The 14,592-nt window shown below is 35.9% G+C and overlaps 1 protein-coding gene across 1 annotated transcript in view; it reads left to right on the top strand.

Annotated features, from left to right (window-relative positions):
• GARS1 (glycyl-tRNA synthetase 1) overlaps positions 1-14,592 on the top strand; it is a 47,518-nt gene that overhangs the window by 16,272 nt on the left and 16,654 nt on the right. The window contains exons 7-10 of the mRNA XM_076006330.1: positions 6,461-6,606; positions 8,874-9,023; positions 12,405-12,567; positions 13,606-13,770. Coding sequence (XP_075862445.1) covers positions 6,461-6,606; positions 8,874-9,023; positions 12,405-12,567; positions 13,606-13,770 — 624 coding nt within the window. The remainder of the gene's footprint in view (positions 1-6,460; positions 6,607-8,873; positions 9,024-12,404; positions 12,568-13,605; positions 13,771-14,592) is intronic.

Below are 14,592 nucleotides of genomic sequence, written 5' to 3'. Positions count from 1 at the left end.
GAGTAGTGTTCTATGTTGGTGTGAGATTTTGGGGCAGATAAGTTTGTGAGCCCTGTCTCACTGGCCACTTGATCTGCCTCTGGTTGGACTGTCCCTGACTGCATGCTATTATTCTTAAAACCTGATGAGCAGGTCCCTGCTTTTCTGCCCTTGATTTTTCCCAGTTTGCCTGTAGATGTAAGTTTTATAATTTGTGTTTAAGTTGACAAATTTTAGGGAAGGCAAAAGTGACTGTACAGATTAACTTATTCTGACCTTTTACCAAATGCAGGAATACCTTCTATATTAAAAGTAATTCATCTTTTTTTGGAGTCACAGACCATTTTAAGAATATAATCAAAACTGCACATCTCTCCAGGAAGATGCACATGTCCATATATACACATTGCTGGTTTCTCACTTCATCTGTCAGCTGTTCTGTTTAAGCAAAGTACATTTCTCCAACACCATGTTTAGTCATGAGGTCCACTAAGGTTCACCTCTTTAATAAATTTTGTTTATTTTCTTGGATGAAAAACAAACAAAAGACCAGTAATGAGTTTATACCTATTTTCTTTACATTATATATTTATATATAGAAACTTTTATAAGTATCTATTTATATATGTATCTTTATAAATAGCTGAGGCTGAATATGAATATAAGCTTTCTTTTTGCTTTTTTCTCATGGGAATTGCTGGATTCTTTTCCACTGTTGCCCTAATTTTTTTTAACATGCTAATTTTTCTCTGTGGTATGTAACTTTCCAACACCAGTTGAGATATTTTCTCCTTCATTTAAATAGAAAACTTTCTTAATCTGGCTGTTGAATCATCTGCTAATTTATTTTGATTCTTGGAAAGTATTTAATTCCTTGCTGGAAGCTCATTGTTTTCATATTGTTACTCATGGTTTAGAAAATATTTCTTGTCTTTTGACACTGTTATGGCCATACATTCATCTCATTTTCTTTTCCAAAGACATGACCTTTATTAGAAAGACAAAATGAAAGAATGCCTCTACTTATCCTTAAATTGTTTTATTTTCCATTCAGAATTCAGATTTACTAAGTTTCTGTATGTATATTTCTTTGAGTGTCTTTGATCTTAAAGATTAATTCATTTCCAAGTAAATTGTCAAAATTGGGAGGTTAAGTAGTTAAGTCATAATTTATATTTGGAGCTCTGGCCTTCTGTTTCATTTTAGAACCAAGTTCTAGGAGAGCAATCTATGTTTCGATTTGCCAAATCAAATATATATATGGCTGTCAATATAATCCTCAGTGAAAGTAAGAGACCCATGGAAAATAGTGTAGTACTCAGAAATGGCCCTGGTGGACTGACTGGCTGAAAGCCCATCTGTTGCTTGAGGACATAATGGCATTTTCTGCACCTGTTAGTGCCTGACTCGCTTTCAGCTTTATGAAGCATGATAATTTCTTTAAAAGATACTGATTTACCATGTGTAGTAGGAAGAGCTTCTATTATGTAGATTTAATAGCTCAGAATTAATTCTCTTGTTTCTCTTTTCTATCTATTTTTGCTGACCATATCTGGATGTACCGCTTTTTAAAATCATTTTTTAAACTTTTTATTAGGAAAAATTCACAACATGTAAAGGCAGAAAACATAATGAACACTTGTGTACCCAACACCCTGCATGTTATCAGTCATTTCAAACTTTTTTGAATCTATTTCCCACTCATTTCTCTGACTTCTTCCCCTGAATTTTTTTGATACAAATCACAAACCTTATTCTATTACATCTGTAAACATTTCATTATATATTTCTAGAAGATAAAATTCCTTCAAAAACTGGAGCTCAGTGCTTATTACTTTGGGAAATATTGATAATTTATAAATGTATCGTCAAATATTTAGTCAGTGTTCACTGAAAACCTGTAGTTTTCCTGGCTGTCTTAAATGTTTCTAGTTTTTTTATTGAATTGGGATCCAGATAAAGTAGGTACTTTGTGATTGGTTGATAATGTTTTTTAAATCTTTCAGTCTATATGGTCTTCCTTCATCCCTTTTTTTTCCTTACATTGTCACTTAAAATTTTTTTTAAGAAGCTGAGGCATTTGTTCCTTAATGTTTTCTACTGTTTGGATTTGGCTAATTGCATTATCGTAGAGACGTTAAATATGTTCATCTGTTTCTGTATTAGATTGAGAGGCTTAACCAGATATTTTTGACAAGACATTTAGTAAGTGGTGTTATATTCTTTCAGGAGGTACATAGTAATACCTGGTTAGCTCTTCTGTGAGCTGCAGCCATTGATGTCAATTGTGTAGATCCCCTACTTGTTTAGGGGCTTCAAATGCCAATTCTGTCATTATGTTATTCCTTTTTTGTTTATTAGCTACAATATTTCTATATGGAAAAGCTTTCCCTTATCAACTCTTTGACTTCTGAGAAACTGTTTGTAAAGTGCTTGATCCACCCTCCCACTCCCCATCTTTTAAAATCTGTTTTCAATGAGTTGCTTTCCTAGCAACCTTCAGAAATGCATGAGTTCCTGCCTACCTCTTTCTACTGTTACAAATTTATAGATTAAAACATTTAATCTTCAGTTAGTTGTAGTCATTATCTTATTGATGGTTAAATTATTCAATCTTTGGCTACCAGGAATTGTCTGCTAAGTCCTTTTGACACAGCCCTTACTAGTCTTTGGTAACTTCCTTGCTTTTTAGTATGACAATATATTACAGCCTCATCTTGTATATTTCCTATCCTGGATCTAGAATCTGACATTTCTCCAAGGGGTACTAGTAGTGAGGATGTTATTGGTCATTAGTCACTAGACCAAGGTCTAGACCAAGTCACAAGGTCACTAGACCTTCTCAGTGGACAGAGCTAGGAAATTGGTACTTTTTTTTTTTAAAGATAAAATCATCATGAGTTAATTGATACTTAAGGTTAGGGTTATGGGATTTTTACTTTATTAATCTTAAATCTCTGTCTCCTTTACCTACACCATAAATCCCAGTTCTCAGCAACACCAACATAATTATTGATATGCCTTATCTCCCACTATATACATTAACAGTCTCATAATAACAGTACCAATACCACCATCAACAATATGAATATTGAAAATAGTTTTAAAAAATTTTTTTTCTTCTTTTTTTTCGTTAGGCATATATCAGCAGGAGTAGTTTAAAGTCACTTGGAGTCATTATCTCTGGGTAGTTAGGTCACCAGCTAGATGCACTTAGTCTGTGTATTTTGTTTTAGTTGCAATATTTAGAGTTTCAATTTTTTCAATTTGTTTTATAATTATGTCAAAAAATTTTCATTGCTCTAAAGTCAAATCTAAAAAATGAGGTAATTTGATCCAGCAATCCCATTGCTGGGCATCTACCCAAAAGATCCAATAACACTACAAAAAAGACACCTGCACTCGAATGTTTATAGCAGCACAATTCATAATTGCAAGGCTGTGGAAACAGCCCGAGTGCCCATCAATCCAAGAATGGATTAATAAAATGTGGTATATGTATACCATGGAGTACTATTCAGCTCTAAGAAACAACGGTGATATAGCACATCTTATATTTTCCTGGTTAGAGCTGGAACTCATACTACTAAGTGAAGTATCCCAAGAATGGAAAAACAAGCACCACATATACTCACCAGCAAACTGGTATTAACTGAGCAGCACCTAAGTGGACACATAGGTACTACAGTAATAGGGTATTGGGCAGGTGGGGGTGGGGCAGGTATATACATACATAATGAGTAAGATGTGCACCATCTGGGGGATGGTCATGCTGGAAACTCAGACTTTTGGGGGGAGAGGGGGAATGGGCATTTATTGAAACCTTAAAATCTATACCCCCATAATATGCCAAAATAAAAAAGAAAGCTGAAAAAAAAAATGAGGCATATTCAAGTGGATCTAGTGTTTCTTTCCTCCATCTTATTCCCTTTCTATCTCATTAGGTAAGCAGTTTTTAGCTTAAAACAATTTCCTTTTTTAAAAAAAATAATATAAACAAAGACAGATATTTGTATGCCCCCCTTCCTAGGTAAATGGTAGCATTCCATACGCACTTTTTTCTGCCAGTTTTTTCATATAACAAATATCCCAGAGATTGCTCCATAGTAATATAAAGAGATATACCTTATTTCGTTTTATAACTAAATAAGTCTGCATTCTGTGGTTGTAGTTTGTAACCAGTAGTTGTAACCAGTTTTCCATTGATGGACATTTGCATTATCTCCTGTTTTTAACATTACAAATAGTGCTACATTGAGTAACCTTGTGTTTGTATCTTTTCATATTTTTGCTATTGTATCTTTGGGATAGATTCCTAGAAATGAGATTACTGGGCCGAAAGGTAAATGCAAGCTGGGTGCGGTACAATCCTCACATTCTGGGAGGCTGAGATGGGAAGATCCGTTGAGGTCAGGAGTTCGAGACTAGCCAGAGCAAGAACGGGACCCTGTCTCTATAAAAAAAATAGAAAAATTAACTGGATAAAGAGCCTGCGGTCTCAGTTACTTGGAAGGCTAAGCCAGGAGGATTGCTTGAAGCCCAGGAGTTTGAGGTTGCTGTGAGCTAGATTGATACTACGGCACTCTAGCCTGGGCAACAGAGGGAGACTCTTTTTTAAAAAAAAGGTAAATGTAATTTTGTTAGACATTGCCAAATTCCCCTCTGTAGGGGTTTTGATTGCTATCTGTATTGTCAGAATCTTTTTATTCCTTATTTCTTTTTTTATTATATCTTTTATTGAAAAGCATTATATATTGAATTACCTGGGAAATAAGCTTGTTGACTTTTTCCTCAGGTAGGTAAAGGAAATGTTCCCCAGGCTTTTTGACTTTTTTCCTCAAGTAGGTAGACAAGCTTATATTGATGGTATTCATATTTTGAAGGTCACTAGAACAATTTCCTCATTGATCCAGCCTCCTGGGCAATGGTATAAAGTATGGTATTTTGTGAATTCCCTCTAGAAAGTCTGTAGAAATAGAGCCTAGAAGGTTTAATATTTTAAATTGCTCATTCAAATCTGGAACATGTGGTTAGTGTGAGGCAGTTGCTTTTTTGTGGATGGAGATGCCACTGAATTTATAAGGGGAGCAAATAGAAATTGTAGTAGTCATCCCTTATTGAGTAGGTACTGTGGAGCAATCTCTGGGATATTTTGTTACATGAAAAACCTGGCAGAGAAAAGTGTGTATGGAGTGCTACCATTTACCCCGAAAGGGAGGCATATAAATATCTGTATGTCTTTATTTAAATTGTTCTTCATAAAAAGAAGTTGTTTTAAACTAAAAACTGCTTACCTATGAGATAGGAAGGAAATAAGATGGAGGGAAAAGACACTAGATCTAATATATTGAGTAGGTATTATGCTCCAGGTCTTGTGCTAAGTGCCTTGTGTATTTTTTTTTTTTAAGACAGAGTCTCAGTTTGTTGCTCAGGCTAGAGTGAGTGCCGTGGCGTCAGCCTAGCTCACAGCAACCTCAATCTCCTGGGCTCAAGCGATCCTACTGCCTCAGCCTCCCGAGTAGCTGGGACTACAGGCATGCGCCACCATGCCCAGCTAATTTTTTGTATATATATATATTTTTTAGTTGGTCAATTAGTTTCTTTCTATTTTTAGTAGAGATGGGGTCTTGCTCAGGCTGGTTTCGAACTCCTGACCTTGAGCAATCCACCCACCTCAGCCTCCCAGAGTGCTGGGATTACAGGCGTGAGCCACCGCGCCTGGCCACCTTGTGTATTTCATATAATCTTCCTAGTAGCCCTTTAAGTGAGATAGATTCTTTTCTCCCCATGTTACAGATAAGTGAGCCTCAGAGAGGTTAGGTAAGAATTTAATCTTTAGTCACACAACCGATAATTTGTAGAGTTGGGAGACACATACCCAGGTCTTTCTGACCTCAGAAATATTGCTTACTATTTAGATGGTTTGTCATAGTCATTTAAAATTCTTGAATTAGAAGTCATTTTATAGGATTTGGCATTTATCATGAATGTATAGAATGTGCAGTATGCTGGAAAATGCAGAGATGACTAAGACACAGCTTCTACCTTCAAGGAGTTTAATAATCTTGTGGAAAAGAAAAGTTATATGCACATATAATTATTAAACAAGGAAATGCACCTGACTCTTAAATTTGTTCAGTGTAATAAAATTCAACTTTGAAAACTTGTTTATATAATTTCAGTTTCTTGCCAACCAATAACTATTATAATTGAAAACAAGGTATTTTGTTTTATCTTTCATTGTAAAATGGTGAATATGTGAGTTTTAGGTCAGTCCCAGAAAAGTACTCTATTTCTCTGTTAGTAAATGGAAAGTGTGAAAACTAGTTATGGTTTTACTGTGGATATCCTGAAGGTTGGATTAATCTGATGTGCTTGAATTTTGTGTGAGTTGTAAATTGGATGAATGGGGTTATATATAATACTTAATGCCTTGTTTTCTCTCAGTCTTTTACACTAATTATTTTCGTGAATCCTGTAGCTTGATAACTATGGACAACAAGAACTTGGGGATCTTTTTGTGAACTATAATGTAAAATCTCCCGTTACTGGAAATGAGCTGTCCCCTCCAGTACCTTTTAACTTAATGTTCAAGACGTTCATTGGACCTGGTGGAAACATGCCTGGGTATGTATCATTTATTGTTTATTTATGCATTAAATTTTATTTCTTCCTGAATATAATCTTTTTTAGTGTATATCATTTTTTTGCCATAAAATGTATATAAAAGTCTGTGATCATTATATCTTCTAGTTATAGCTACATAGGGTAGAAGGGACAGTTAAAGAATGATTTTGAAAGCCAATGAACTTTTTGCTAAAGGATAGTTTAGAAACCATTTAGTCTAGCACAGTACTGTCTGATAGAACTTTCTTCAGTGATAGAAATGTTCTGTGTTCTCTGCTGTCCACCATGGTTAGCCACCAGCCACATGTGGTTGTTGAGTGCTCACAATGGGGCTAGTGCTTCTGAGGAACTCTGAATTTTAAAATGTATTGCATTTTAATTAGTGTAAATTTGAATAGATATGTGACTAGTGGCCTACCATCTTGGCTAGTATAGGTGTAGCCTGTTGATTTGAAATATGTGGTTTTTCACAGATAAAGAAAATGTGGACAGTCTACAGTATGATCCAGAATTGGAATCTGTATCTCCAGATTCCTTGTCCCTGTTAATGGATTAGCCAGTGTTTCATTTTGTAGCTTTAGATACTTTTCTTATGGTCTCCCTTTATGGTAAGAGAGTAGGTTTTTGTTAGATGAAGCCAGATAGTTCATGTTTCCTGGAGTAGAAACTAAAGAATAATAAAAATTGTGACAAAATGTGTCACAATTAATTATTTTAATAAGACACTAGGTTGATTTGGAATATTTTGTGGAAAGGGGCCAATAATAAGCCTTTTGTTTTGGCAATACATGTAGAGTCACAAAATGGGATATAGCCTGTGATTCTGACATTCCATTCCTGGAAATTCGTCTAAGCAAATAATTCAAAAGGAAAGGAAACTATACATATAAAAAGTATATAAATTAAAAATAGGAATAGGCTGCATGCAGTGGGTCATACTTGTAATCCTAACACTCTGAGAGGCTAAGCCAGGAGGATTGCTTGAGGTTAGAAGTTTGAGACCAGCCTGAGCAAGAGTGAGACCCCGTCTCTACAAAAAATAGAAAAATTAGCTGGGTGTGATGGAGCTTCCCTGTAGTCCCAGCTACTCGGAGGTCGAGGCAAGAGAATCGCTTGATACCAGGAGTTGGAGGTTGCAGTGAGCTTTCATGACACTGCTGCACTCTAACCCAGGTCATAGAACAAGACTTCATCTCAAAAAAAAAGTAGAAATAACCTACTCATCCAATACTTCGAGGGTGGTTAAACAAGTTATGGTAAAATGAAATAGTTCAGTCTAATAATCTGCCACTGTTAAATATGAGAAATTTTTACAACTACTTAGAAAATGGAAAAGTATATAATAAGTGAAAGAAATAGTATGTAATTTTATACATGCTACATATAAATGTGCATATTAACTATAGCTATGCTTACATTTGGGTGAAATCTGGAAAGGACCACAAAAATGAAAAGAATTGGTCTGTGTTAGTGAGAAAAGGGTAAAAATTTAAGATTTCTTTCCCCTCTTGGTTTTAAAGTTATTTTAGTAAAATAATTATTTTGAACTAGGCCATTGGGAACACTCTTAGTGGATGTTTTGCACGGAATGTTTTCTTTGAAATTGAGGAGAAAACAATGGTTATAATAGTGTATTTGCTTGACTATATCTGTAAAATACAGATAAATGCAGAAACCTTTGGCTAGAAATATAAAATACTACAGAGAATGAGATGATATGAAAAACCTTTAAAATTACCTGGCTTGGTGGGGTGTTAGTGATAAGTGAACACTAATGGTAGATGTTAGCTCATACTGATTTCTTAGCTGCACAGTTATGTTTTCAAATGTGGGTTAAATGAGGCATGCGTAGGCATGGATCTTATTTTCAGAAGGATCTAAAATTGTCTTCTGCCTTTATGTGTATGATTACTGAAGAAGACATCAGAGGTTTTAGGTGCACTGTAAGAGAGGCGGTGTTTTAAAATTTATTTTTATTTCTACTTTTTGAGAGAGGGTGTTTTGGCCCACTGGAGTAATTAAATGAAATGGCATTGCTAACAATAGTATTGCCTTACCAGTTATTATACTTAATGCGTTTTCTAATACTTGCTATGAAAATGTTTGCTACCAAGGAAAATATTTCTAAAACTTCATTTTAAGGCCTGTCCAGCTTTGATATTGAAAATGGTATATTTAAGACTTAAAGGATTTGTATCTAGAATTTTAAGATTGTTGGAAAAAGTAATTTATTTCTTTGTAACAAACTGATTTACTTAAATTTGTAGGTACTTGAGACCAGAAACTGCACAGGGGATTTTCCTGAATTTCAAACGACTTTTGGAATTCAACCAAGGAAAGTTGCCTTTTGCTGCTGCCCAGATTGGAAATTCTTTTAGAAATGAGATCTCCCCTCGATCTGGGCTGATCAGAGTCAGGTACTACTCATGTTACTCTTATAAATTAGTGAAAGACCTTGATGTTGAATTGGAAATGAAAGCTTGCTATTTTGAAACCGTATTGCTTCGTAATCCTAATTATGGATTTATTTTTGTCCTCTCCAAAAAGCATGTTTTACATTTGTAATCTCTAAATGTACTCTCTGGGATGACAGGTGGTTTTGACTGATGAAAGTGAACTTGAAGGTAAAGGAGGGAGGATGGAAAATAGCTTAAGTTTCTCACTTGCTCCAAAATTATTTTTCCCTTGTTTATCATATGTTTTGAGGATAGTACAATCCTGATTGTCTAAACCAAGGCAGCTCTGACAATGGTGATAAATGTAAGTGTAGGATAGGGTGGGGATGAGGAGATGGTTTTAACAGGAGGATCGTTCTAGGTGTCCAGGGAAGACAGCATTGCTGGAGTTGGGGTGAGGATGTTTCAGTAACCAGCTACCCTGGACACAGCCTCCAGATATCTGGATGCCAGTATAACAGAAAGGCCAGCTAGCAAGCTTACCTCCATCTACTCTATACTCTAGTTCAGACACTCACCTGCCTCTGCTCTGATAGCCTGCTTTTGTCCAATGTATCCAGGAATGTGTGGGAAGGCATACTGATGCTGTTTAGTTCCACTTTTTTTTAGAAACTCATTATGACTAGCTGCTTATGACTTAAGCTTTTTGTGATTTGTTTATATTTTCTTCCTAATAACATCTCTTAGAGTAATACATTCCATTTAAAAATAGGATGTGTCATTAAACTGAACTTTCTTAGGCTCCAAAAGTATTCTCCCAGCCTCAGCGCCTCACCCATTTCTTCTCTTCTCTTCTTACTCGCTGTAATTACAGACTTCAGTCATAGCATATCCCAGCCACTGACTCTGGATCAAAGCACCTGCGTAGTCTTGTTAGTCCCCATCATGTCCTCTGTGAGCAGATGCCTCTGCATTCTGACCAAAGTGTATCTTCAGGCCTATAGTCCTTTCAGGTTTATGAGTTAGGAAGGAGACACTTCATGGAGGAAAGAATGTGCATAACTTAGGGAAAAGGGGTGAGGAAGATGCCTCTGGGCTTTCATGTAGGAAGAGAAGGTAATCAGAAATTTTAACCAGGTATTACAACAATGAAAACCACGTCAGATCTGAGTTTGTTTTATTTCCTGGTGTCTGGTTTTTTTTGTTTTTGCTTTTTGGTCTCCCCTTTGCCAATAGTGTCTAGCAAGCATGCTTTCCCAATGTGGAGAAAGCTGGGTAAGACTGACCTTGTCTAAAGCTAGCGTTTCAGAGAGGATTTATATAAAATACAGTAGCTACGGGAAAATTATAAAGGACTGAGAAGGCAGCACCTAGGGCCTGTGAAATGAAAAGTAATGAGTAGGAAAACCAGCTCGCAACTGAGGGGTGATCCCAGGGGTTAACTGGTAGAAAGCCCCTGGGGCTTCTTGACGTTTGTTCCTTGGTCATTTTCCCTTCAAAGTATCCTGTCTGGGTTTTGACTAGTTTTGTTACGTACTTCTGCAAGGTGCTGACCGGAAGTCCACTCATTCTTCACGGGTCAGCATCCTCATGGTTGGACCCTAGTCCATTGTTTAGTGTTGTTCATTTCATGTTACGATTCTTCCTGATGACAGAGTTACCAAGTGATTAGTCTTTCTATAGCTGTATTTCCTTTTGTTTAGGTTAGAAGTATTAGATTGTTCATATGAAGCATTGTTTTTTTTTTAAAATTTTTACTTTATTTTGATTATCTGGTTCTATCTTCCCTGGCCTGTGTGTATTTTAGGTCTGCACAGTTTCAGGTATGGTCTCTGAACTCAAAGACAAGAGACAGAGCTGGTCAAATCAGTGTTAATGTTGAATGCTGCCTTTTGTCTATGAGCTGAGATTACTTTCTTACCCCAGCTTTACTACGGTAAAATTGACAAGTAAAAATTGTATATATTCATGGTGTATAACATGATGTTTTGATGGGTATACACTGTGAAATGATTACCACAGTCAAGCTAATTAACATATCATTTCACATGGGTACTTTTTTTTTTTCCTTTGGTGGTAAGAATACTTAAGGTCCTACTTTCTTTGCAAATTTCAGGTATACAATGAATGCATTATTATTAACTTTAGTCACCATGCTGCAATTTTTGGCAGAACAGATGGAAAAACTTTGGCAGCAGCTTTTTTGGGGATTCTAGGCAGGGCCCTCAATTTATCTGCCCCACATTGTAGGTGCTCAGTTGCTGTCAGCCTAGTTATAAGCTATGTGAGGACAAACACCATGTTTGTTTATCTCTTTCACATTTCTGTGGACACAGAAGATGCTTGATAGTTGTTGAAAGACAGTTGAAGTGTAGATGCTGCAGGACCAAATAAAATACACCATTAAAAAATAAAATTTAAAAATTAAAGCTCTTCAGCAATGTATTTTATTTATTTTTAGGACCCATTTAAGCAATTTTACATTACTTCTAAACATCTGAGATAATCATGAAATTGCATCAGTAAATGTGTTTTTTTTAAGAAGAGATTTGATTTTTACTCATAAAATTAACTTAAAACGCTTCCTTCCAATAGTTACTAAATTGCCATTCAAAGAAATCCTTTTGGGAAACCATTACTATGTGCATATTTATTTCATCATTATGTAATTAGCTTGATGTTAGCTTGTTCAATTCATGCCTTATGTCCTTCGCCTTGAATAACACTTTGTTTAAGAAGCTCTTATTCTAAAGAAACTAACTGTATGATACTATTATCAGTCATTTACTCACTCATCTCAGTAAAAAAGAAGAAATCAAACTGCTGTAAAAGCTAAAGAACCATTTCAATTCGCTTTTAATTTCCCATTTTTTCAAAAGTAAATATCGGGAGCTTCATTTAGTGTATACTTATAAAGACTTGCTAATGCTTTAAGGAAAACTATTTTATTTGGACCTTACTATTCAGTATCTTATTTCTTTTTTTTGTATGTGACATTTGCTTATGTTATTCTAATTTTAAAAACTGTATTAATCTGCTTTTTAAAAATTATTTTCTATTAAAAGTAATACCCTTTTTGAATGTGGCTAGAAGGAAAGAATATTTGAGAGAAATTTGATAGTGATTAATAAAGTTTTCATTAGTGTATTTAAAAATGACATCCTTCACATATAACCCATAAATATGTATGAATATAATGTATTAAAAAAATAAAGATAACCACCCAGACGAACCTAATCCATATTTTTTTGAGCCATTTCCTTAGAAAACCAATTTTCTTTTTAGTGAAGGAGATTAGTATGAGGCCTTTATCAGTGTAGAATGCAGTTGAAAATAGAGGCCTTATTTATTGTTTTTTATAGTTAAACATGCAGATTTTATCTCTTACATTTTTGTTTTCAGAGAATTCACAATGGCAGAAATTGAGCACTTTGTAGATCCCAATGAGAAAGACCATCCCAAGTTCCAGAATGTGGCAGATCTCCACCTTTATTTGTATTCAGCAAAAGCCCAGGTCAGCGGACAGTCTGCTAGGAAAATGCGCCTAGGAGATGCTGTTGAACAGGTAAGATTCTGGAGGTAACTTACGTAGATGTGCTCATTCGGAGTTTGCAGCACTTAGCAAATTCTGGGTGCACTGGATGACAAAATTATTTTGGCAGTCATTTTACTTTTTATACAGTATTTGTTTTTATGAAGAATTTATTATACAGTGTTGTTGTAGTGGGAGAAAGTCACCTGAACATCCTAATTTCTGGGCCATTGGGGCTAACATGAAAAAAAGGTTTAGCAGAGCACTTGGAAAACAGATCTTGGTTTGAACTGTGCCTTACTGGTCGGATTTTGGGGGAGACAGAATTTGACTCACAGAAACCAAGCCCTCTGTAGTTTAGACTCTTCTGTATTACCCATAGCAGTTGGGATAAGGCTTTGTGTATAGCAAAATTTCTCTAAATATTTGCCTGGAGAAATGAGTGAGTGAAATATTTCTTACAGTAGCTGCTGCCCAGTAGTGGAATGAATTGCCTTTGTGAGCAATGAGCTTCCTGGCCCTGAAGATATTCCAGGAGAGGCTGGACAGTAACTTGTCAGCTGTTTTGCAGAGAAGACTTCTGCAGTGGGTGGGAGACGGGGTTAGATGATTTCTGAGGTCCTTCCAGTACTAAAGTGGTAATATTACATGTATTAGTAGATAAGAATGCATTGAAATCCCCTCAACATGTCTCATTACATTTATTAATTGAGAAGGGGATATCTTTGCAATTCTTCAGGGTCATTATTATGAATATCATTTTTATTACTGTGGATTAGAAGATATGAGGTATTGGGCTGAATTTTTGCTGGCCTAGTAAGTATGTTGGACAGATTTTTAATGACTCCATTATCACCTTGTTAATGTAAATTAACCCCTTTAAAAATAAAGATCACATTCTGAGTATTTGACATTGTTCTGAAACAGGATAAAATAGTTTACTTTGTTTTAAATATTTTTCAGTAGATTATGAATTAACTCAATTACAAATGGTACTTTGGCCTTCAGAAGTATTACTGTGTGTTTCCTTCCTCTATACTTGCTTGCTTATGTATTTGTTTATTTATTTAGGGTGTGATTAACAACTCAGTATTAGGCTATTTCATTGGCCGCATCTACCTCTACCTTATGAAGGTTGGAGTATCTCCAGATAAACTCCGCTTCCGGCAGCACATGGAGAACGAGATGGCCCATTATGCCTGTGACTGTTGGGATGCTGAATCCAAAACATCCTACGTAAGTAGAATGGCATGGTTTTTGCTGTGTGGTTTTCACATTGTTAACTTAGAAGTGTAGATATCAAAATTGACTTTTGTGCACTTTGTCAAGGTGGAACAAAGAGAAAAGAAAAGAGATTTTCCTGAGCAAAATGCAAAAAGCCATTGCCCCTTGCCTTATAAGGAGGCAGTTACTCTTTACGTCCCGAAAGACCTTTTGTAGACTTAGCTGCGGGAGAGGGAGAGATGGAGAGAGAAGGTTGATGATGGGGCAGTGCTGATGTATATGTTGCTGGATGCGCAGTGTTACTGATAATATCCTTGAGTGGAACTAAGAGAGGGTGGTCTTCTTCCTGATAAGGATCCCAGCAAATGTTGGAAATGGTGGTGGGGTTGAGCAAAGAAAGTCATAGTGCTTTTAAACACTATGGAGTCCCAGCTACTCTGGAGGCTCACTTGAGCAAGAGGATCACTTGAGCTCAGGAGTTCAAGGTCAGCTTGGGCAACATAGAGAGACTTCATCTTTAAAAAAAAGAAAGAAAGAAAGAAAGAAACAGACTCACCATGCTCTTAGCTTAGAGAGCTATTTGGTAGATTTGGGGGATATACTAGTATATTCAGATCTCTTTTTAAGAACTATCTTTCTCAAATTCTGTGTATTTAATAAAAGCTCAGAGAAAATCTCCAGGTACCCTCCTAACCTCCACCCCCACAGCATGGACATTAGTACCGAAGCTCAGGAATGAAAGGCATTTGGATAGAGGAAGTGCTTTCTGTATTGGTGGCAGTGATAAAGGTGGTGTCTAAAACAAGGGGGTTGGGAGCCTTTTGGTATTTCCCT

The sequence above is a fragment of the Microcebus murinus genome, chromosome 9 (genome assembly GCF_040939455.1).
Source record: "Microcebus murinus isolate Inina chromosome 9, M.murinus_Inina_mat1.0, whole genome shotgun sequence".
NCBI classification, from domain to species: Eukaryota; Metazoa; Chordata; class Mammalia; order Primates; family Cheirogaleidae; genus Microcebus; species Microcebus murinus.
The sequence above is the reverse complement of the archived record's forward strand: the minus strand, read 5'-3'. Positions and strand labels throughout refer to the sequence as shown.